The 24,375-nt window shown below is 36.2% G+C and overlaps 1 protein-coding gene across 1 annotated transcript in view; it reads right to left on the bottom strand.

Moving 5' to 3' along the window:
• Positions 1 to 24,375, bottom strand: part of csmd2 (CUB and Sushi multiple domains 2) — a 305,472-nt gene that overhangs the window by 79,205 nt on the left and 201,892 nt on the right. Inside the window, exons 24-27 of the mRNA XM_079877810.1 lie at positions 24,015 to 24,206; positions 20,272 to 20,398; positions 3,706 to 3,908; positions 1,498 to 1,689 (exon numbers count right to left, since the gene is read on the bottom strand). Of these exons, the coding sequence (XP_079733936.1) occupies positions 1,498 to 1,689; positions 3,706 to 3,908; positions 20,272 to 20,398; positions 24,015 to 24,206 (714 nt within the window). The remainder of the gene's footprint in view (positions 1 to 1,497; positions 1,690 to 3,705; positions 3,909 to 20,271; positions 20,399 to 24,014; positions 24,207 to 24,375) is intronic.

Genomic DNA, 24,375 nt, shown 5'->3' with positions numbered 1-24,375 from the left:
AACATTTTTTTATTTGTGTTTTGAAGATTAATGAAAGTCTTACGGGTTTTGGAACGACATGAGGGTGAGTAATTGATGGCATTTTTGTTTATATTTTTGGGTGAACTAATTTTTATTAACTAAAAATAAAAATAAAATAAAAAATAACAAACATTAAAAATCAAGCTATTACTTTGACCCCCTTGACAACTCATTTTCAGGATACCCACAGCCTTGAAAAAAACTTGATAAATGGGGGAAACCTGGAAGGCTCAATGGAATTTTATTTATTTTTTCTAAAGAATATCATCCATAAATAATGAAGTCATGTGCTCAACTCAGTACAGTCTGTTGGTCCAATGTCCAAGCAAACATCTCCAGGGTTTTGCCTGTGGTTCAGGGAAACATTCACACTCATATTGAGTTTAATTGAACAAGGCAACCTAATTAAACTACTGTTAGTGTGGCTGTTAACATAAAGTGGCTTAAATTCACAAAAGAAAACCAAATACTGCGGCCCCTCATGTCCACACAAATCCTCTTCAGAGAAGTAGTGTGATGAAATCTTTATAATGTAGCTGGTGCAAGAGAATAGATGGTAAACAGTTGGTCAAGTCCAGCGGAAATATTAATAATAATAATGATCATCATCTCATATATTAGCCCTCTCATGCAGTCAGTAATGTGGTGAATATTCTTATGTTCTTATATTTCCTGTGTATGATTTTAAAATGTATTGTGTATGTGTTATATTTAAATTGGGTGCAAACTAAATCGGTGAACCAGGCCTCGAACAAAGACACTGAAAGGAATTTCAATATGAGTTAAATTGCAACCTTGAGTCTATTTGAATATAGTTTGCACATAAATGGTTTCTTACTGTGTAAATGTGTTTTCATACCATAACTGAGTGTGTACTGTACAACAAAATACTGATACCTAGCTCATTGTATAAAGTGTTTTCTCTAGCTTTAATGTCAAAACACAAATGGTATATTAGCATTAGAATTATTAGCCATTAGTCAAATCACAGCTGTGTCAATATTCATTACAACTGCACTCTTGCTTGTGTGTTCATTTTAATGTCTTTATGTGAAACTAATGGTTTAGAGTATCCAACTTATTTTTCAGGAAGTAAGTTATTTTCTTTGAAAGTGCAAGACTTCTGATTGATTAGCAGCTATCAGTAAATAACTAGAAGAATAAAGTGCAGTAAATGGTTTTCTATTTGAGCAACATAACTGTTTATGATTACGATACTAATTAAAATAATATGATAACAAATACCAGTTTGCAACATGGTATAGTGTGCATAACACACTGTTTTTGTACAACTAAAATAAGTAGAAGTGACAGGCATCGCGACTGACATCGAAAGCCTTGCTCTTTTAAGATAAATCCGCACGCTCTTATGCTGAAAATATGCTGGATAATGACCGCGTAAAGATGGAGGGATCACAGTGGAAATGTTGGTTGAGGATGGGAGTGTTTACATTTCTTAATCTGGAATGCTCATACCAGAACAGGTTGGCGGATCAGGCTGCCAGAAAAAACGGTTGTTGATCTCAGTACAGGTGATCTTGGTCGCCCCCTGTAGGAGGTATCCGGGATCGCACATGAACAGCACATTATCCCCTGGCACTCTGCTGTCTCCAAAGCGAGTGCCATTTGTTGGAATGCCAGGATCATTACAGGAAGTGGCAGTTGAAACTGCAGAGAAAAACAAATAAACATCCAGTCACAAAACTTAATTTAATCAATGATCCCCTTGACCTAATATCCAAGAGTGGTTCTCAACCTTTGTGAAAATAATTATAAATAATTCAAATAATTCAATTCAATAATTCGAGAAGTTTCAGTAACTGAACGTTCACCAGGGTTTTATTTTTAGACTAATTCATTAACATCAATTTTAATAAGAGTGATTTTTTTTTATTGTTTCTTTTAAAATTCACAAAAAGCAATTTCTGCTCAATCAAATATTTTAAAGATTGAATGACTTTTTAACATCTTAGTCATTTCTCTAACATTTCCAGGTCTAAAAATCACAATTTAAAAATTCCCTCATAAATCCAAGTTTTTCAAGGTCGTGAGAAATCTGGCTGAGTAAAATGACAGTTGCTGAGCACTGCAAAAAATGCTTTTCTTACTTAGTATTTTTGTCTTGTTTCCAGTACAAATATCAAACAAATTCTTAAATCAAGATGCATTTACTAAAGTAGTAAAATGCCGGGGAAATAAATCAAATAATCTTGTTTCTGTTTGAATTAAGATTATTTTTCTTGCCCCATAGACAGATAATTAAACTCACTTCATTTTTATTAATTCCCCCGGAAAGCAATACATAATATCTTATGGCATTTTACTACTTTAGTAAATGCATCTTGATTTAAGAATTTGTTTGATATTTGGACTGGAAACCAGACAAAAATACTAAGTAAGAAAAGCTTTTTTTGCAGTGAGGGAATTAATTAAATGAGCAATAAAGTAGAATGTCAGTTTACATTTTGAATAGCTTATTTTAATGCTCATTTGTCTCATTTTATGGCCTCTTTGAAAGTTTGCTTGGCTAAGAACCACTGTACTAGACAGAAAGTCTGGAGTTCATAACCATTTAAGTCATCTACTGTGTTGTGGTGCTGACCTACCAGCCATTATGAATATCTAATAACTGCTGTTAACTTACATCTTCCGAGCACCCAAATGACAGCTCAAGTCTGCGTTCTTCTACACACACACTAATTTATTTATCTAGGCACCTGCATCTTTGTGGTACTCTCTTAAAGTTGCTTTAACCCAGAAGGGCTGTTTTGAAAGTAAAATGTGAGGCTGCGGAACTGAAATAACATGTCGTTAATGCATAATGGCATATTATTTCTTTTTACTCTCCATGTAAAACCTTTAATGTTGTTTTTTTGGGGTCTCGAAGGTATCATGCAAGAAATCAGGATTCTCTGGTTGGAGTTGATGGCTGATGGAGGTGGACGGGAATGGTTTCCCTGGTTACAGGCTGACAGCAGACAGAAGCACATAAACCTTGGCTTAACGGGCTTCATTTATTGTCAGTGGAGAGGTTGTGTCTGCTGGGCCGTGCTGCAGGGTGGGTGCCGTCGGAGGCATTAGGAGAAGCTCTAAGATGGTGCTTCTCAGCTGTCATTCTGGAGCTCAAGCACTGGCCTCCACTAAGGTTTTATCAAAACTTGTATGAGTTTCAGGATGGTGCTGGATGGAAACACCAAGATGCAAATGCAATTTCCCAAAAAACAAAAACAACTTATATGCCCGATTCAAAGTGCTGTATGAATTTGTGTGTGTGTGTGTGTGTGACTGTACTAAAGCATAACAATATAGAGATTTAATTAACATGCTCATCTATGCAACCGCCCACTTTACAGCGACCTTGAATCTGGAAGATTTTTTTTCCAGTTTACATTCTGGCTTGACACAAAAAATAAAATAATAATAATAATAAAGACGTCCAAGCCTTGAACCAAATCAAATAACACAATAATGAATCACAACAATCTGATTCAATGCACGAGAGCAAAACAAACAAAACAATTATGCACTTCATATCTTTTGTGAGAAATTGAAATATTCACCCCTTTATAGCGTATATATAGGCACTGTGAATTCCCGTAATCAAGTATTCCACGCTGATCGCTGGTGAATATGTGGAGCTGTGAAGTGGAATGAGAGTGAATGGAGTCCGAGTAAAACACATACCCGAGAACTGCAGAGCGAAACCTTGCTTGCTGGTGAAGAAGTCTGTTGTAAACTGTAGACTGACAGAGTTAAATGTGCTATGGAGGTCTGGAGGAAGTGTAGAGCCACTCAGCTCTCTAAGGAGAACACCTCCGTCCTGAGGCCCATCCCAGATGCGCAAAACATCATGCACCTCTTCAGTGTGGAAGACCAGGAAATGCAGCCTGTGGAGTCACACATACAAACATAACATTAGACAGTCATTCTGGAAGGGAGTCGGAAGGGAGGGAGAAAAGGAGAGCAATCATATCTATACGGTGCCAAGCGGAAAGAGAAGTAATTGGAATCACATCGTTAATTTGTACATTTTCACAAGTTTTCACTAGTTATATAATAATAATTTGGTCTAAGAGAGATATGGGTAATTTCGAGTTGCCAGACAGGAAATTAGCACTTGGATAGTACTTAATATTAAAAGGATATAAAAGGGAGAGAGACAGAGAGAAGATAAAGAGAAAAATAAGACTCAAAAATAAGTGAAAATTAGTCGACTGACACCTGCAAAATTTCATTAATGGGCAATTCAGAATATTAAAGAATGAGAGAATATATATATATATATATATATATATATATATATATATATATATATATATATATTACTATAATGTAGAACATGCAGAAATTAACCTTTAAGAAACAACAATTAAATAAGGACTTTCAAAGTGATTCATGAATGAGACATGCCACTTCCAATCCGAGGGAAATGTACTTGTTTTCTGCAACCTAAATGCCAGAACCAGATTACTTTACTAATGCATGAGGTACTGAATACATAACTAACAAAGTGTTCTGTACAGATAATTATAACAGATTGTCTCTACAGAAACGGCTCTGTACGTTGTTGCTGCAGGTACTGTAATAAGGGGACATTAGGAAAACGCCTCTTGAGAACAGTCTACTGCATTATGATATACACTAAGGACAAATTGATCAACACTGCTAGAGAAATGTGAAAACCAAAAGCAAAAATCCATATGACAAAATGGTAAAAGGGACAAAAAGCACATTATCAAAAAAGTGCAATACACTGCAAAAATGCTGAACAAAATCGAATAAACATCTTCAAAAATTAAAATGGACAGGATTTCTAAAGAAAATGTAGATTTTTTTTAAAACAATTATAGAAAAACCTAACATTTTTGGACCTTATTGAATTAAATTCAAGCTGGTTATTCTAAAACCCAACGTTTCAGAGGTCACTTTTCTCACACTGATCTTTAAAAATGGAAATACAGTACATTTGTCCCAAATAATTTGTGTGCAGAGCAAGCTGGGGAACCTTCGGTAACACTTTTTTTTTTTTCCAATAGTCCACTTTAAACATTCTAGTAACAACAAGTAACTTTGCAACAACATGTCAACTAACTCTCATTAGAGTATTAGTAGATTGTCTGCTTAATATCTGCTAACACTTTGTTTTGATACTCTCTCAACAGACATTAACTATAAGTAACTTTGCAACTACATGTCAACTTATTTTACTATCCCTAAACCCTTATTCTATAACCCTAACCAAACAGTCTACTAATACCCTAATGAGAGACAGTTGACATAGTTTACTTGTAGTTAGTAGAATGTCTAAAGTGGACTATAGAAATAAAGTGTAACTGAACCTTCCTTGTCCTGTGATACATTCTAGGCATAAATGTCCTTTTAAATTATGAGTTGAGTAGAGCTCAAAATATTTTTTTTTTACCACATTATTAAAACCACCTTGACAAAGAAATGGGAAGACGTACAATAATGCAATATGAATATACAGTATCGACCTTAAGTATGCTTTAACCCTCTGAGGTCTGGGGTGTTTTTGGGGTCCTTGAGATGTTCTGACATGCCCTGACATTTGTGCTTTTTTCAGTTGCTTATAAACATATCAATGGCAAAAAAAAAAATTACACTCTATTTAGCACAAACAGGACTACCATAATATGTGAGCCACATGTATGTACATGTTTTCATTTTTGAGAGAATAATGTTTATGCATGGTTATTGAAAAAACTAAAAATGAAAGTTTCTGAAATAAGGCCACAAAACACATACTAAATATGTGTCAATAAGACTATCAAGGTAAAAGTCCCAAAAAAAACAAAAAAAAAAAACATCCAGGCTTAAGAAAAATAATCTTTCTGTAGAACAATACAGACATTTAAAACAAAACTTTAGATAAGTAAGTTCATATAAACTAATCACAGTGTAACTGGAACGATTTGTAAGAGTTAAATCATCAACAGTTAGCAATTTGAAAGGAAATTATGTAAATTATATCAGGAGCCTGCTTTTAAGAAACTCAAGTAAAAACCAAGGAGGCGGCGGAGAACTTTGTCACACATACACAAAAGCTCATTAACACAGACCATGCTGCATTAACAGAAAAAAACAACAACAACAAAAACAAGAAGAGACATTGTGTTGAGTAGAGCGATTACTGCAGTGCTTAGTGAGTAAGAAAAAGAGATCATGTGTAAAAGCTGACCTTATCAGTCATGGTTCACAGGCCTTTTACACATGGATGACTTCAGGGGCGGCATAAAAAGTATTGATGTCTCAAAAGCCAAGTTAGATACTTATTTCAAGAAAACAAACATGCACCCCATGACTTCAGTTATGTCCATCTGCATTAGAAACCAAAAGACTGTCTGCTTACTGAAAACAAAAGGGGTTTTATTGAATATACAATCCTCCCCTTTACAAACGACTGCTGTGGGGATGTAACGATTTCAATAGAGTGTTGTAGGCCATACATGATGTGTAGTATTTCCACTAAATTATTGCCATGACAGCGCATGCATACAAGTAGCAAAAACGCTTTGGCTTACTGTAATTCATGAAAGTGAATTAGCAGAGCTTCCCCGGGTTTCCATGTATGTGCGTTTCTCCACCCATAAAGATGTGAGTGGGAAGTATTCCTAAATCCCAGTTTCAATTTAATATTGTGTAGGTTTTAGAATTCAACAAATCCGTCTATTCAGTATGAAAGACACACATAAACACACAATATACAGCAACTGTGCGAACTACAGGTGTTTCACTCTGCACACAGTCTGGGTGTGAAATGAAAGAGATCAACAGTTATTTATAGCTGTGTATACAATAAAGAAAGGCCCTGCATCTAAGTGTAAAGCCCCGTTCACACTTACACCGACAAAGCAGCGGCAACTCATTCATTTTCAATGACTCAGTAATTTCCACTGACAAGAGCGGCAGGATTCAGTGGTGAGACAATGCGGTAAAGTTTGTCTGAGTAAAGTCTATGCAAATTAGAATATATAGGGTGAATTCAGATCGATTGGGACACTTTTCCTCAGTCAACTCAATGGCAAAAAGTGTCCCAATCAACCAGAATTCAATACACACACACACACACATTCATTCACTGTATTCATTGTTAAACTAGTGACCAACAAGTACAGACACGTTGTGACCTCCAGCGATAACATCACAGTCAGAGTTAAGAGAGAGAGAGACAGGAGGAGACAGTAGCGAGACAGGCAGACAGATAAAGAAAGCAAAACATTATTCAATCCAGAAGTTCTAAATGAGATTAATCAGCCTACAGCCAGAGTGCTTTTACAAATCTGATAAAGAACCAAATTATTCCATCCCCCTCCACCCATTTGGCAACCCCAAGGTTTACCACGCACACATTGTTGCTTTCTGTGAGGAAACGAGCACTTCAGAAACCCCCTCGGACTCCAACATCCATCGCATCACTGCCGAAAGGACAGATCTGTGTCATGCTAAAGCGCTAATCTATGCGAGTGGCGGCTGGTTTCTCAAGGGGAAGCAGCCGCACAATGATGCACCTATTCTGTTACTGACAGCCAACTTCCTCTTTGCCTGCGAGATGCTACAGTAGGTGTTATGTGCAGTTGATGGAACCGGCTGTATTTTAGATGCTGGTATTCTGGTGTCGCCAACAAGCTTCACCAGGAGTTCCTATGATAATGAGCTAATCTAGCACCAAATCAACACTAACCAACATAAACCAGCATGAAGTGTCACATCTTTCAAAATCATTTTTTGTTATATTTTCATTGTCACCTTTTTATATTCTCCAAAAAAAAAAAAAAAACACTGTTGATGTGATGGACGCACCGGACGCAACCGTTGATGCAGTGCATCACGCCGAGCTGCAACAGCTAGAAGCTGTCTACACTGAACGCGACAAACCGACCGTTGCAAATCCATTTGTCCTTCCTATGAGAAGTATAGCAAGTGCTTGGAGTGCGTCATAAATAGAACGAGGCATCAGTTTACTGTCAGGGATTTGTCGTGTTGCACAACATCACTGATTATAAAGGGTTCTATTGTCTTTTGGCGCATTGCGCCACTCATGTCTGATGTAGAAACGGTGCAAGTTGGCTTGTGGGTGCTTGTGTGTGTGTGTGTATATATATATATATATACAAATCTGGTAACTGAACATAAATATTAAATTGTTGGAAATTGTTGGAATATATGTATATAACTGAACATAAATATTAAATTGTTGGAACTATGGAAATACATTTGAAGTGCTAAAATAAAAACTGAAATTAAAAATAGAGCTAAATATAAATACCGGTATATATTAAAAAAATATATGAACATTACAGTAGCACAATTACTAAAACGAATATACAAAATATACATGAAAATATACAAGCAAAAACTCGTATTAATATTAATAAATACTATATTAGTACTCTATCCTGCTCTAAAAAGACCAACTTGATTAAATTTTCATGCTGATAACATTTTTTGATGGTCATGAAGTTGATTAGCTAAGAATGGAAGATCAGTTTGAACTTTGCTCTTTTGCTCTTCAGAATTATTTCTTTTTCACATACTTTTTCATCATCTTTAATTTTCACATATTCTGTGCTGATTCAGGCTGCTTTATGATGGTTAAACCAGACTGAACCAGTATGAAAATTGATAGTGGTCAAAATTGATCCGTTTAGAGGCTTTTCAAAGCCAGGTTAAACAATCTGAAACCAGTTGCAATAAACTTTTACTGTTTTAATGTTTTAACTGTTTTTGTTAACACACTGAATACTAGACATTTTCCAAAATACTTGTTTTTGCATTCAACAGCAAAAAAGAAAGTCATACAGATTTTGAAATGACATGATGGTGCGGAAATTATGACAGAATTTCCATATTGGGATAAACTCTCCCTTTAAGTTAAGACAGTAAAATACAGTTTTTCTTAACTTAAGGGGTTTCTTTGAACTAAGCTCTGGTCGTGATGCAAGGCTAATTAACCTCAGTTCCAGGCACTGATATTGAGAGGAGAACGAGGATCTTGCCTGAACAAACATCATACTGGTACAGCTATTCCATACGCAGCTATCGTTAACTAATCCTCATGTTCCTTTTTTATTTATTGAAATGCGTTTTACTCTTTCGTCTATCCTTTCCTGTTTCTCTCTCTATTGCTCTACAACTCTTTCATGTAATCCTCGCTGATGGGATGGCAGTTGGTAGGGTTGTGGGGAGCGTTGGCAGGAGAGTGGGTGGTTACAGTCTGTCAGATTTGCATGTTAAACACAAAGGAGAAGTGGAGGGAGATGAAAGACTAAACCCAACAAGGTTTGATTTGTTCCCTTAAAACCACGCAAAATGTAGAGGTCATCTGCATCTCAAGAGATGGAAAAATACTTTTGATCTCAACAGAGGTCATCCAAAACCTGATTTACCCACTCTATTCCTTTCCAAAAGCATCTACTTACTTAAAAACAAGCACAAGACTGAGCCAGGACTCCTGTCCTTCCAAATTAAACAACTAAAACCACCATTTTGAAGTGGATAACAAGAGGTAAGCAAAGTGTTGCACGCATCTTTAAGAAACAAAGTGCTTCAATTCGATTTCAAAGGAAGTGCCAAAGAGAGGAGAGGAAGAAAGGTGAATGGAGAGAAGAGCTGTGTCATATGAATACCAAACAGCGCCGCTACCCCGGGAATCTCGCCGCGTTCCTGCTGCAATGACTTGGCAGACAGGGAGCGACGTGTGCTTTGTGAATGCATGTCTGTGGATGCATTTATTTGTTTGTTCACTTAACCAGGCAAGTCACTTGAGAACAAAATCTACATGGAACATGGAAAGCGAATAAATAATAAAATAATGAAAAGAGAATTTGAAAACACACACAACATTAAAAAAGAAAAAAAGATATTAACATAAATAAGACAGTAATCTGTGAAAGCATGAGATGAATATCTAATGATTGGTAAGAACGCGAGAAGCATTTGCATGTGTTTGTGAAAATGTTCATTATACTTGAAAGCTGGGTGAGAAATGTATAGTTTCATGAAACGCCTTCCAGATCTGGTATTGTAAATAATGTGTGAACAGTTGTGTTTAGAGTAAATATTGTGTACAAAGATGTCCTGTCTAAGGTGGACAGATTTGCATTGAATTTGCATTTGCATCCTGAAGAAATATATATATAATTTTTGCATAAATGTGTGAATTGTTTGCATAATCATAGATAATTTCGTTTTTCCACTAGGAGTTACACTGTTAAACACAATTATTTAAAAAATAAGTTAAATAATGTAGAATGATGGCTTCAATTAAACCACTGATTACCTCACAGTAGGTCTGTTTTGAACGGTTTACAAGTTAATAAAAAATAAATCAAATCAATCAATTTCCCTATGTTATGTTATGCTATGCTGTTAGAAATGGAATTTTTACTTCCAGAACCGGATTGTTGCCCTCTATTACAAATGATGCCATCCCTTGCGGTTAGATCATTGTAAGTCAACAGGAGATTCTGAAGAAGAAAACAAAATGATGTCAGAATATCAATACAATGCTGCGTTGCAATCACTACAATGATGGTGCTCATCTCTCATTGCAGCAGAGTATAGAACATCAAGCCGCTCAAGGGCACCTTTATGCACATATCTGTGCAGGACATCTCCATTATCCCAGATGGGTACGACTGCAATTTGGATGGAAGCTATTTGATTGAAGGAGAGGACGAGTTTTGATTGTGGTTAAAAAAAACAAAACAACAACAACTAAAATACTATTATTTGAATTTGAAGAAAGGGTGGAAATGGCAGATTCAATCCCAAACCATGACCTGTTTGTCTAAGAGCCAGGCTGGCTATTTTAAAGAATTGAAATAGAGAAAGTGATTCATTTATTGCATCATTCATGTTGCTCAAAGCAGTTTTCCAGAGCAATGAACGTCTGGGAGAAGACGGTTTCAAAAGGTCTCAAAGTCGAGGCCACAAGATCAAGACTCAAACTCTGCTAGCGTCCCCATAATGATTCAACTCTATCTTCAAAACCAGAAACACATTCTTGGACAAAAAATAAAAAAATAAAATCATAAGAGAGGCCATGCTTATTGGCTAGCTTCACCAGTTAACTTCTGCTGATGAATAGTATGGCTATGCTAGACCTGCTAGATCAGCACCAAACCAACAAAAAACCAGCACGAAACAGCCTAGAAATTCTTAGTCTGCATTTGTTTGTCTGGTAATAAACAAATAAATAAACACAGAATGTAATTCATTACGTAACACGAACAATTCATTTAAAAATACACCAAAAAATAAAAAATAAAATAAAATAAAACCCCTTCATTTAGAGTCGAATATGGAGGGCGGAAGTGGCTGATGCATTAATGATTAGTTATCTCTATCTGCAGTGTAGGCAGACTAGATAGGTGAGACAAAAGCAGTTCTCAATCTGATTCAGCAAATGTGAGGCCACCTTAAAAACAAATGCACAGCACTTTCTACCCACAATGCACGGTCTCCTCCCTTTACCGCTGTCAGCCATCCCCACTGCAAAGTGCTCCCATGAGAACACCGGCAGAAGAACCATCCGGGTGTTTATCATCAGATTATTCTCGGTGCGCGTGAGCACATTTCCTCCATTTAGCAAAGTATTGGATTTTGGGGTACATTAACCTTTTAGAAAAATTGTGAGTTTCAAACTTTGACAGTTTGTATATTGAGAGTAATGACCAAGCAGACATTGCAAGTGAGACGGCACAATTTCACAGCTCATTAAAAATTAGCCTCATTAATTGATTGATCAACTCTAGACTCTTCGGGGGTCTTTCTCTCCCCTGTGCCTGTACAACCTGCTGATAAAAAAAAGCAACAGATCAGATCATTTATGCATAGGCTTTCTAGGCACTTGCATATGCTCGCATGTCCGGGGGGGCAATTACAATGTGGAGATTTTTTTTTTTTTTTTTATTATTATTTCACTCTAAATTCCTGCTAAAACTCTGTAAGACAGTTACTTTATAAATTAATACAATGTATAATATTGTTGCTGTCAGGCAGAAGCTTGTCTCTCCACATTTTGTCATTTTTATCTTTTTTTTCCATAAACCATTACTATTGGTCACTCTTTAAATCTGTCTGTGGGTTTTGCAATACTTATAACCAATGACAAGTATTGAAAAGAGCTTGTGACTAAACCTTGTAACTCCATTGGATCCTCAAACTGTCCACCCTGCCTCTATTGTGAATTAAGTGCCATACGCAGTTTGGACCAGTGTTGCCAAGTCAGTTGGGCTACATTTACACTGTTGCCACATTTTTGTTGTTGTTTTGCTTTTTGCCGTGGTTGGCGAGTTTAGATGAACAATTGGCCTGACAACCCTGGTTTGGACCGTCTCTGCATGTTTGCAAGGGTAAATAAAGAACTGGTTCTTTGAACAAGTACAGCATTTTCTTTACTATATATAAGGATCATATTTTATGTATTTGAGGAGCAGAGAAGAGTGTCTTTGTCTAGCATTTGCCATTGAGTCATAGCCAATACTGTCCTTAAGGCCTGTGCGTTGCACTTCATCTTTAATAAAATGAGATATGTTAGATAAATGACAGAAGAAAAAAAAACCTGATATAGCAACAATAAACTTTATAGCCTGTAGGTTGATGAAACGATGCATTTGCTGCCTCAGATGCGGCCGTTCTAATGACAGAACAAAATACAACATTCGTTGGTCAAATGCCTGTCACTTGATTTAAGATTGATTTTGGTAAAATGTTAATTATCATATATAAAGCCAGAATATCAACTTTGACAACACAGGGTTTAATATTTTAAGAAAATTGAATGTTTTTACATTTCCATTGGGCATATTGGGGGGAGGAGAGAGATTTGTTTAGCCTATGTCACAATATGAGGTAAATCTGGCCCTGTCTATACTCCAAAAATGCTTGTCCATGCTGGTTTACGCTGGTCTGGTGCTGGTCTAGCTGATGGAACAACGTAATGATGATGTTCATTAGCATCTTGGCTGGTCAAGCTGGTCGATGTTGCTGATTAAGCTACTAAAGAAGCACACAGTGATGCCAGTGGTGCTGGAGGCAGGACTATAATTCCGACCATACACCACAGCATGAATAAATAATGCAAAAAAACTGCTGTTCTGTATTATTTGCACTGGTTTTGTGGTTGTGTTTAAAGTTACGCGTCATGAGGTGTGCCTGCAACCATGGCCTTAAATATGATGTTAAGCATCCCGCAAGCCAAGCAATCAACAATTTTTGTACCCTAAGTAACTATTTTTTTTTTTACTAACTTACATTAATTAAAAGCAGAATACCCTACTGACAAACCAACAACTTTCCCATTGAGATATTCATTTCATATCTAACATTATTGTTGCTGTGTGAGAAATATTCATTCTAAAAGTGAGACCTGCGAGTATCAGTGAGAAGTAGGGGTGAGGAGGTGGCCATTCTTTTATGTACAGACTAATAATTAATTTAAATGGAATTCATTTTAGTTTAATCCATGATATATCATAACTTTAAAAACCTTTATGCCCTGCCCTTATTGAGAAGAGAAGAGAAGAGAAGAGAAGAGAAGAGAAGAGAAGAGAAGAGAAGAGAAGAGAAGAGAAGAGAAGAGAAGAGAAGAGAAGAGAAGAGAAGAGAGGAGAAGAAACTTTGACAAGATGGGATGGAAACAAGAAGAGAACAGGGCTAATTTATGACTTGAAGGCTTTAGAGGAAGAGAAAAAGAGGTTGATAAAACAGCAGAATAGGGAAGAGGGACCCCAGCTTCCGTTAATTCCTCAGATTTCTTTCGTGACTGCAGATGAGCCTTGAGCGTGACAGTACGATCCTTTGAGCTGCGACTCGAATGTTCCAAACCAGCTCTGGAACAGCAGGCTTAACCGATGTCTAATCCCACATGGATGAGGACATTTGGGGCTAGGCGGTATATCTTTCTGGGTGTGTGTGTGTGTGTGTGAAGAGGCTGCTGAAAGTAATTATCACCTTTGCCAAACAAAGGCATCTCAGAGGTGGAGATGTGTCTGTGATGAAAGAACATTGAAATATCGTCTGCACCCCATGTGTCATGAAACCCCAAAGTGTGTCCCTCCCCGTCAGCGTCCTGCCACATCATACAACCATCCCAGTCCACCCTTACACATCCTTTTATGTCTCTACACTCAGACTTTTCCATCAGCCCTTTGGATAAGGAAGTCCACAAGGACAGGACAGCTGAAGCTAGGTGGTATCACAGTATACACCCTGTGACAGTACATATGTATCACCCATTATATAGAGATATATAGCACTTATACTGAGGTATATACAATTAAAACAAAAACCGTCAAACTGAAAAATATAGCTCACACTCCAAAGTGTGTTGGGGGTCCACTTACACTTCATTCCAAATAATTAAAATGACAAATACATGCAAACTCTGAGAGCACTCCACAAGAAATGTAAGACTATACCATCTAGATGCTCAAAATTGATTGGGTGAATGCATGTTTTAAACAGCTTATTGTACACGTATGTTAATTGCAGATCTAAACTAATGTGCTGCTGCAATGTAACGCACACACACACAGACAGTAGCTCGCACATCACGCGCACACAGAAACGTTCATTCATTTTATCAATAAAATATCAAGAAACTGAAACATTATAGCATATATTTCCAAGTAACTAAAGTAGGCCTACAGTATATCACACAACATTTTTAAGTGTTTTTGATCAAATAAATTCCCCTTTGGTTAGCATAAGATTCTTCTTTCAAGAACATGAAAAACCAACCTCAACGTTTGTATTGGTTGTTTATGAGTATTTATATATAACTTATATTTAATTATAATTGTATTTACGTTTAATATAATAATATAATTTCTAGATTTATTCCGTGAGGTAAAATTACTGTTATATAAGAGTTATATACTGATTTTGGTCATATGCCAAAGGACATATTCTGAAACTTATTGCATTGCAAATGATCTTGAATAATTGATTGCTCAAGATGAGATCAAAGAAAAGTATGTGCATACTTTACACTGGGGAACTAGGTCTGAGACTGGAAGGGACCTGATCTATTAATTATCCTGTGCCTGTGGAAGGGGATCTCTTAATAACACTTGCACAGACATACAGGAAGAGGAAAACACACACATTCTAACACCTGCGATACTCATATGTGATCATATAGTTGTACTAGATGTTATGAACATCACATCACACACAAATGCACACTGTAATAGCTGTTTACTGTTGACAAACAAGCTTTTTAGAAATGATTTCTGCTGATTGCGGAATGGAGTATTGGAACATGATTTCCAACTAATACTATTTTAAATAACTCACACACTCCTTTACATGCTCAAGCTCAGACATGTTTACTTAGCTAACACGTTTTGGTGGTAAAGACTTCTGATGTCTTCATATTGTACTAGATGTGGTTGCTAGACAATAAAGGCTAACCTGACTGTACATGGGGTGTTATGCAACTTTTTTTGAAGGTTAATTTAATCCCAGTAAGGTAAAAAAAAAAAAAAGCACTTATATCGCCCAGCCCTAGTTTCTTACTGTCATTGTTGTAAGGTTGCTGTCATTGAAATCTCTCCACAATGACATAGCAATTTTTTTTTTATTTTTTTTTTACATCTGGTAGAAGTGCCTGACCGGTGAATGTAGTGAAGCAATTTTAGCTGGGCATAGAAAAATTGTCTCGCAAGTTTTCTGATCGGCTGAAACTATATAAAACGATTATCAGGTGATAATGATCTAAACCCGATTGATTGGAGCACCCTTAAAGGGATAGTTCACTTTGAAATTAAATTTTGGTATGTTTTAGCTTACCTCAAGGTCTTCCAAGATGTAGGTGTCTTTTTTTCCGCAGTAGTTTCAATTTTGATATTTTTAGGTCAAACCGTTCTTGTCTGTCAGTCCTATAATGCAGGTCTGTGGTCACTGTCTCAAAGAGCATGCACAGAGTCCAAATTAAAACAATTCCCCATCGTCCAAATTAAACAATTCCTCATCATAAGTACACATTTATGGCCTAAGACACGAAACGAGCGGTTTGTGTGAGAAAACGAACAGTATTTATATCGTTTTTTAACTCTTGTACACAGCCACGTCCAAGTGATCTGAGGGCACGCGCGCATCCTGCTGTGTGACATGTGCACAGACTGGTGCATAGATATATATTCACTAGATGTCGCCTTGCCTACGGCAGTTCATTGGAACGAATGCCGTAGGCAAGGCGGCATCTATTCTAGTGTATGCAGTACAGGCCAAAAGTTTGGACACATTACTGTTTTTTATGTTTTTGAAAGAAGTTTCTTCTGCTCATCAAGCCTGCATTTATTTGATCAAAAATACAGAAAAAAATGTAATATTGTGATATATTATTACAATTTAAAATAATTGGTTTTCAATTTATTATACTTTAAATTATCATTTATTTCTGTAATGCAAAGCTGAATTTTCAGGATCATTACTCCAGTCTATCAAATGATCCTTTAGAAATCATTCTAATATGATGATTCATTATCAAAGTTGGAAACAGTTCTGCTGCTTAATATTTTTTCATAACCTGTGATACTTTTTTAGGATACTTTGATGAATAAAAAAAAGAAAAAGAAAAAAGAAAAGAAGAAAAAAGAAGCAAATGTTTTCAAGATAGAAATCTTTTATAACAACAATATACACTACTGGTCAGTAATTTGGGGTCAGTAATTTTTTTCTTTATTTTTTTTTAAATAAATCAATAATTTTATTCAGCAAGGATGTGTTAAATTGATAAAAAAGTGATAATAAAGAAGATTTATATTTAAAAAAAAAAAAAAATTATTTTGAATAAATGCAGTTCTTTTTAACCTTTTATTCATCAAATATATTACGCAGCAGAACTGTTTCCAACACTCATAATAAATCAGAACATTAGAATGATTTCTAAAGGATCATGTGATTGACTGGATGTCACATGTGACACTGAAGACTGGAGTAATGATCCTGAAAATTCAGCTTTGCATCACCGAAATAAATGATAATTTAAAGTATAATAAATTGAAAACCAATTATTTTAAATTGTAATAATATATCACAATATTACATTTTTTTCTGTATTTTTGATCAAATAAATGCAGGCTTGATGAGCAGAAGAAACTTCTTTCAAAAACATTAAAAATAGTAATGTGTCCAAACTTTTGGCCTGTACTGTATATATCTATGCACCAGTCTGCGCACACGTCACACAGCAGGATGCGCGCGCGCCCTCAGATCACTTGGACGTGGCTGTGTACAAGAGTTAAAAAACGAAATAAATACTGTTCGTTTTCTCACACAAACCGCTCGTTTCGTGTCTTAGGCCATCAATGTGTACTTATGATGGGGAATTGTTTTAATTTGGACTCTGTGCATGCTCTTTGAGACAGTGACCACAGACCTGCATTAAATGACTGACAGACAAGAACGGTTTGACCTAAAAATATCAAAATTGAAACTACGGCGGAAAAAAAGACACCTACATCTTGGATGCCCTTGAGGTAAGCTAAAACATACCAAAATTTAATTTCAAAGTGAACTATCCCTTTAATACCCAGTGGCAGTTGTGACTCACTTGGTTCCCAAGGGACATGACCATAACAAAAGAAAAAGATATATTTAAAATAAATGAAAATGTTTGTGGTCAGTATTTTTTTTATTATTATTTTTATTCAGCAAGAATGCATTAAATTTATCAAAAGAGACAGTAAAGACTTACATTGATACAACTTTTTTATTTCAAATAAATGGTGCTCTTCTGAACTTTCTATTCTTCAAAAATCAACAAAAATATTGAGAAGTTTTCAACATTGATAATAATAAGAAATGTTTCTAGAGCACCAAATCAGCATGAATGATTTCTGAAGGATCATCTGACACTGAACATGCCATCATGTGAATAAATTACATTTTAAATATAATAAAATAACTGTTTTACTGTAGTTTTGATCAAATTAATGCAGCCTTGGTTAACATAAGGAACTTTTTAAAAAAAAAAAAATCCTTTGGGACACTTTTGCCATTGAGATGACTGGGGAAACATAAATAATCTAATCTACAAGAGGCCACTTGTTGCAGCAATTTAGGGGTTAAAAGGGCTTCAGGCACTCCACTTTACATTGTCCTTAAGAACACTGTAAGAAAATTGTTTTTTTGTGGCAATTATTGCATGACACTGACTAAGTACAGGTTTTAAGCAGGCAACATCTGAGTATCAGACAGTATTAAATTACTTGGTTATACAAAAAAGGACAGGTGGTGACCTGAATTATTAAATGTGGCTTGCTCGTCTCACTTGAGCGTCTGGAGGGGTGTAACAGCGTTTGATACTCAATAACCCTTATGATATAATTACACTCGGCTCATTGCTCATTTCCAACTATTTATGAACACAAAGGATACAGGATAGAAGGAGAATTTGATTGAGCTTTCCACATCTTCAAGGCACCTTACAAAGCCTTTAGCCAGCAACACCAAATCAAATGTCAATTTTGAACCACTTTAACACAGCAAGAAAACAGTGTCTGGGAGCTCTTAAACTATCTAGATGAAGGGCGGGGAAAGTATCTGATAAACAGCACAATTAAAGCCCCGGACAAATTAGGCAGAGCTCAGCAGCGAGATTTCATGCAAAATTACGCTGGCGAAACGAGTGGCAATTAACAAGGGGGCATGTTCATTCATTAGTGCGAAAGGGGGCGATTTGCTGGGGAAGGGAAGAGGTCAGCCTGTAGGGCTGCCAAAGTGCTAATGTCCTCCTAGCTTCTCTGAGTCCTGCTGACTGTGACAGCACGATGAACAATACTGGCATGCGCAGAGCCAGTGCTCAGCCTGCAAGCCAATCGGTGCTTGAGGCTAAGGCGAGAGCTGACAAATATCACCATCAAACCAATTAGACACAGTATGGCAAGTGTGGTGGGATAGAAGGATGGACATATTGAGTCATTCGATGAAATGAGTGTGTTTTTTCATTTTGGATTATATGCATATACATACCTCTGGGTATCACTAAAATATGGTTAATATACATACATTAATATACTAAACCAAGTTGTATCCAGAAGTGAGCTAAATCTGACAAAACCTCATTTTGGGGACATCCTCGTTTTGTAAAAATAAAACATAAAAAGTTTTAATTGTAAAAAATCCAGAAAGTTTTCAGTCAGGGTTTGTGTGTGGGTTAGGTTTATAGTATTTATAAGTATTTATAACTAGCTGTATAGCTAGGTGTATATAAAAACAATAGAAGTATATGGAATGTTCCCATTTAGACAACAAAAGCCCTATTCGGACGAGATTAACTTTACAAGGGTAGATGGAGTAATGTAATTTTACCACAGGATGTCTGTAATATTAATGGCCAATTCGCACGGGATAAGATATCTCAGTAAACTAGCAGAAATGGGAGGGATAACTCGATTTGTGCATCGCCGTCACCCTCCTGTCGTCATGTGCGTATTAAGTTGCTTCCTGATATCACGTGCGCAAACACATATAACCTATATTATATAAAACAGTTATGTCCGGTCGAACAATGTATTAAATAACTTCAGATTGGATTGTGTTGGTAAAAGGCACTTACCTAGCGCTAAAAGATGTTCCGTGCCTCTAACAAGTGCTTTCGATCTTCTTTCTGATCTGAATGGTATGTGGAAAACACTTGAGTTTTGCCACAGACTTGTCCCAGAGTCTAGAACGCAACTGAATAATGTTTCAAGCGTCTCCATACTTGAAAAACTAATTTTAAACAGGAAATTACGACATATTTACGTACATATTTACAGAGCGTCTATTCGCATGGGATTAGTATTACCTGAGGTAATTTTTCCGGACCTTTTTACTGAAGGTAAAAGTCGCCGTAATCTTTACTGACATTGTCCGTAATCATTACTGAGATGGCACATTCAGACAGAACTAAAATCACAGAGAAGCTCTGGTAATTATTACTTTACCCCACCTCTCCATGTTAAACTAGTCCTGTCCGAATAGGGCTTAAGTAAATGTGTGTGCATCAAATATGGTGAACAATGAGACTCCTTTCATGGAATGACTCAATTAAGGAAGTTCCCAGATCTTAGGATTGTCAGCATGGGTTAATGGTTTGAAATTCAAGGTCAAAGATATTGGATGGAAGATATGATTGGAAGTTACATTTCGAGGCAGATGAACATATCAAAAGAGAAACAGTGTGATGAAGGGACAGATGGTGAGGAGGGGGGTAATGGAAGAGTAGATACCCACCCGATGGTGCTTCCAAGTGCCGCCTCAATAGTCCAGACACAGTGCAAGTTGTGCTCATAAGGCGCTGGGTAACCAGGAGACAGAATCCGGCCCATGGGCTCATCTTTAATCGTTCCTCCACACTCGGCTGGGTGAAGAAAGAGATAAACAAAAGCACCATCCTTCAATGACAGCTCACAGCTCTGAAGCACCAAAACAGTACATATTTGACTAAATAAAAAAATAAAATAAACATTTCTCTGAAACCAGTAGCGAAAATGTTTATCATTTCTCTTAATTATTTATTCAATTTATGTTTTAAATATAATATAATATAAATATCTGTTCATTTTACATTATAAAATTGATTATCAGGTTTGAATTAGATACATTTTCAATGTGGACTATAAATGACTGAATGTCAATAACTGAAAAATTCAGGTCAATGCATTATCAGGTGGAGGGGCACGTATAACTTTCCACTTTAAAAGAATACATTCAGCACTGAGCGGAGCTGAATAATGTGAATAACGTGGCCGTATATCACTTCCAGGATTGAGCCTTCCCTGGGGAGGGCATATTTCCTTTGGCTAATATCACTGATAGTGTTGGTAATATGTCCTGCACCAGATATGACTATCCATCTTACACTGGGGCAATGGTGGTGCTGGTGGTAGCGGGCAATGGGGAAACAAATCACTTGTTTGTCAGGAGGTTGGGCCCAGTACGTGTGACAGTTCCAGTTTCACGGATCAGGAAGTTGTGAGAGTCTTATTTCCAACTGCCATTGTCATCATCATTTCAAGAGGTCAAATGTGTGTGCCCTTACACAGTATACACTCGCACATACACATACAGTATACACCCTATGGACAGGGACAGGACAGGATACAGAGTAAATCTTAATAAAACCATTAAAGATGCTTTTTTGTTTTTTTAAGATAAGTTGCCGATAGACTAAGTATAGATACATAGGGGTGTGCACACAAATGGTGGTTCGGTATTTAGCTTGGTTTTAAAGTCACGGTTTAATTTTTTGGGGTAAAGCGTTGAAAAACAAAACAAAAAACTTTTATTATTAAATGGTGGTTTACTGAACAAACTACATCGGTCAATTTTGCTGCAACTGGCAGCAACACACACTGCAGTGAATGTAACTGGGAAGACATTTGAAGTGCTCACACTTTTGGATGCAAAATAAGTTAGCAACATACTTCAGAATAAGGTTAGAATTATTGTGCTCTCATTCTAATACTCTTTCTATTTGAAGTGCATGCACACTGGCACTCATTCTTTAAGTCTCTGAAGTTAAATATACTGTGGACTCACTTGCTTTCAGGATAAGTCTTTATGCGAAATGGATATACCTGCGTAAATTTGTAATAACATTTACAGGCAAGTGTACAACCATAAATGTACGTTGTGCGCTGAATAATACAAGTCTCAAATGCATTAAACAACAAATGCATCTGACAGTAGGGCAAAGCCTTGTAGGTTTATGATTTAGTTTGAAGCGTCTCATGTTTAAGACAACTTGGGTCGTGCACTTATTCGGCAACAGCTCACTCTGTGTCATTCATTATTTTCCAGATATCAAACCGATATTGTCTTATCCTGGGGGGAAAACTTGGGAGTTAGAAATTGCGTTCCGCACACAGAGATGTTCTACATGTGCAGTAGTTAAAAAACTTTATTCGTATGCATACCAGACCAAAAGACCCGGACCAAATATGTGTACTGTTACACCCCTAGTACAATATACTTTACATATACAACTAATAATGATACTGTTCATCGATCCTTGGGTTTTGACAGGTATACAGAGAACCTTCAGCCTCTCAAGCCATTGTCATACATCCTGAAGGGTATAATCATAGACACTTTTGATCATTTCTGTTGGTGCAGCATAGAACAAAAATCAAATGTTGCATGCAAAAGTTGAAGAGATTTTTAGTCTTTTCCCGAACAAACATATTTCAAGATATATTTCACATACAAAATTGTAAGCAAAAATAGTATATAGGTATTAGGTATTATAAGATATTAGGTTTAAAAAGAATATATTGAATTAGGTTTACTTTCTTAGCCCACAGCTAATGTTTGTTTTTCTGCGTTAAACTCAAATCTTACTATATTTAGGGCCAGATTTACTAAACTGAATTAGCATGAGAGCACTATTCCAAAAAAAAAAGTGTAGATGTGAGTGGAAAGTTCTGCATGTGATCTACTGACAAAGCGCAAATTAAAGAACATAAACGCAGCCATATCATTTCCATAATGACCAACGCAATCTACCAAGAGCAGCGCAAATTAGCGTCTGGTTTAAGAAATTGTTTTTGGCGCAAATACGAGTAAATTGACGAACACAAACCTTATTAAATCACCTTGCACGATTCATTTAAATACTTTTAATTTCGCGTCTGAAAGGGAAACTCCTACAAATGCATAATGCAATAAGGTCAGCCGCAAAAATAAATCTGTCCAAACCTTTTCAGTGCTGATCTTTCACTGCATGTCTTTAGGAAATCCTGACAGTAGTTTTACAATGCCAAAAGAGGGTTTGCACAAGATTGTTTTATTTGTATATCTTATTGCTGAGATTTTTATATTAGAGTTTTTTTTTTTTTTTTTTACTATCATCTGTCTCTCTTGTTCTTGTTCCAGCAGGTTTTTTTTTTTTAGGTTTTTTTTTTATCTCATATGAATTTCTGACAAATGTTCCCATAGTGGACAGCAGAGCCATAAATCACAATGAAACAAACCCATCTTCTTCAACTCCTGGGATGACCTGCTTCGTAAGTCATAAAACTAAATTTCTTGCTCTCTCATTCTCTCCCTCTTTCTCTTACTCTCACCAACTTCTCATTTCTCACTGTCCACCCTCTGTTTTCTACAGTACTAGTTAGTTTCCTGTTGTGGCGGATGAAAAATATTTGCTCATACCTCGTTCCATTTCTCCCCTCTCTATATGGGCATTTCAATTTTGCCTAAAGGTCTCCATAGGCTCAGGTGGAATGCACTATAATTCAAAATTCAACAGCACTGCAGAAGCGGGTCTGTGATAAACTCACATTGAGCAGAACCCAGGCTGACTTTAAGGGTGGATGGTAGAAGATGCACACACATGAAGAAAAAAAGAAAAAGAAAAAAAAGAGCGCTCAAATTAATCAAACTCTCTCCGCTTTGGGGGTTCATATTCATGAAGCAATTTCTCAGAGTGTATCATAGAAGGCCATGTGGCAGATTTAAAGTTTGTGATGAAATACTAAAAAAAAAAAGAAAAAAAAAGTGATGAGAAATACTTGGAAGCTGATCGCTTAAAATTCCCAAACTTTTTCTTCTCCTACCAAGAACTTTAACCTCTTCTACAGAAAAAGAAATAAACAAATAAGTGTATAACAATTATATATTAACAATTTAATATACAACCATTCATTTAATTAAATACAAATTATTATATATTCATTTAGATTTGATTATAAAATTATCTTTATAATTCAATATAATACAGTTAAATTAATATTATAGTACAACATAAATAATTTAATATTTTTTTTTTTATATATTTACATTTAAAGATTGAAAAGCTTTAAAGATTATTGGCTACATTAAGTAAATAATTATTGTTAACAAGTAGTGTGTTTATCAATTAAAGAGCCTAACATCTGATATGGTCCACTTATGGGTCAGAACCGTCCACGCAATAATTGGCTTTCCAGGGGAAGGTATTGTGAATGAGTGTGAGCATTCCGTAGTTGTCTTACCCACACACAGTGGGAGGGGGCTGTCCCATGCTCTTCTCTCCCCTCTGAGACACGTCAAAACCTCCGGGCCCTTTAAACTGTAGCCAGGATCACAGCTATATGACACCGTGCTGCCTGCAAAGTGACCTTTGTCCTCCCGTTTAAAGCCAAACTGAGGCACACCTGGGTCTTCACACTTCACCAACTCAAAACCTGCAAAAAAAAAAAAAAAAGAAAGAAAAAAAAAAAAAAAGTGTGTCCTTGAAAACCTCTCCTCTGGTGTATGTACTGTATATATAATTCCTTTACAAATCCTTAAAAGGAAATTCACATAGAAGTCTGTCTGTCTATCTATCTATCTATCTATCTATCTATCTATCTA

The sequence above is a fragment of the Squalius cephalus genome, assembly GCF_949319135.1.
Source record: "Squalius cephalus genome assembly, chromosome: 8".
NCBI lineage: Eukaryota > Metazoa > Chordata > Actinopteri > Cypriniformes > Leuciscidae > Squalius > Squalius cephalus.
Note: the sequence above shows the minus strand (reverse complement) of the source record. Positions and strands in the feature narration are given on the sequence as shown.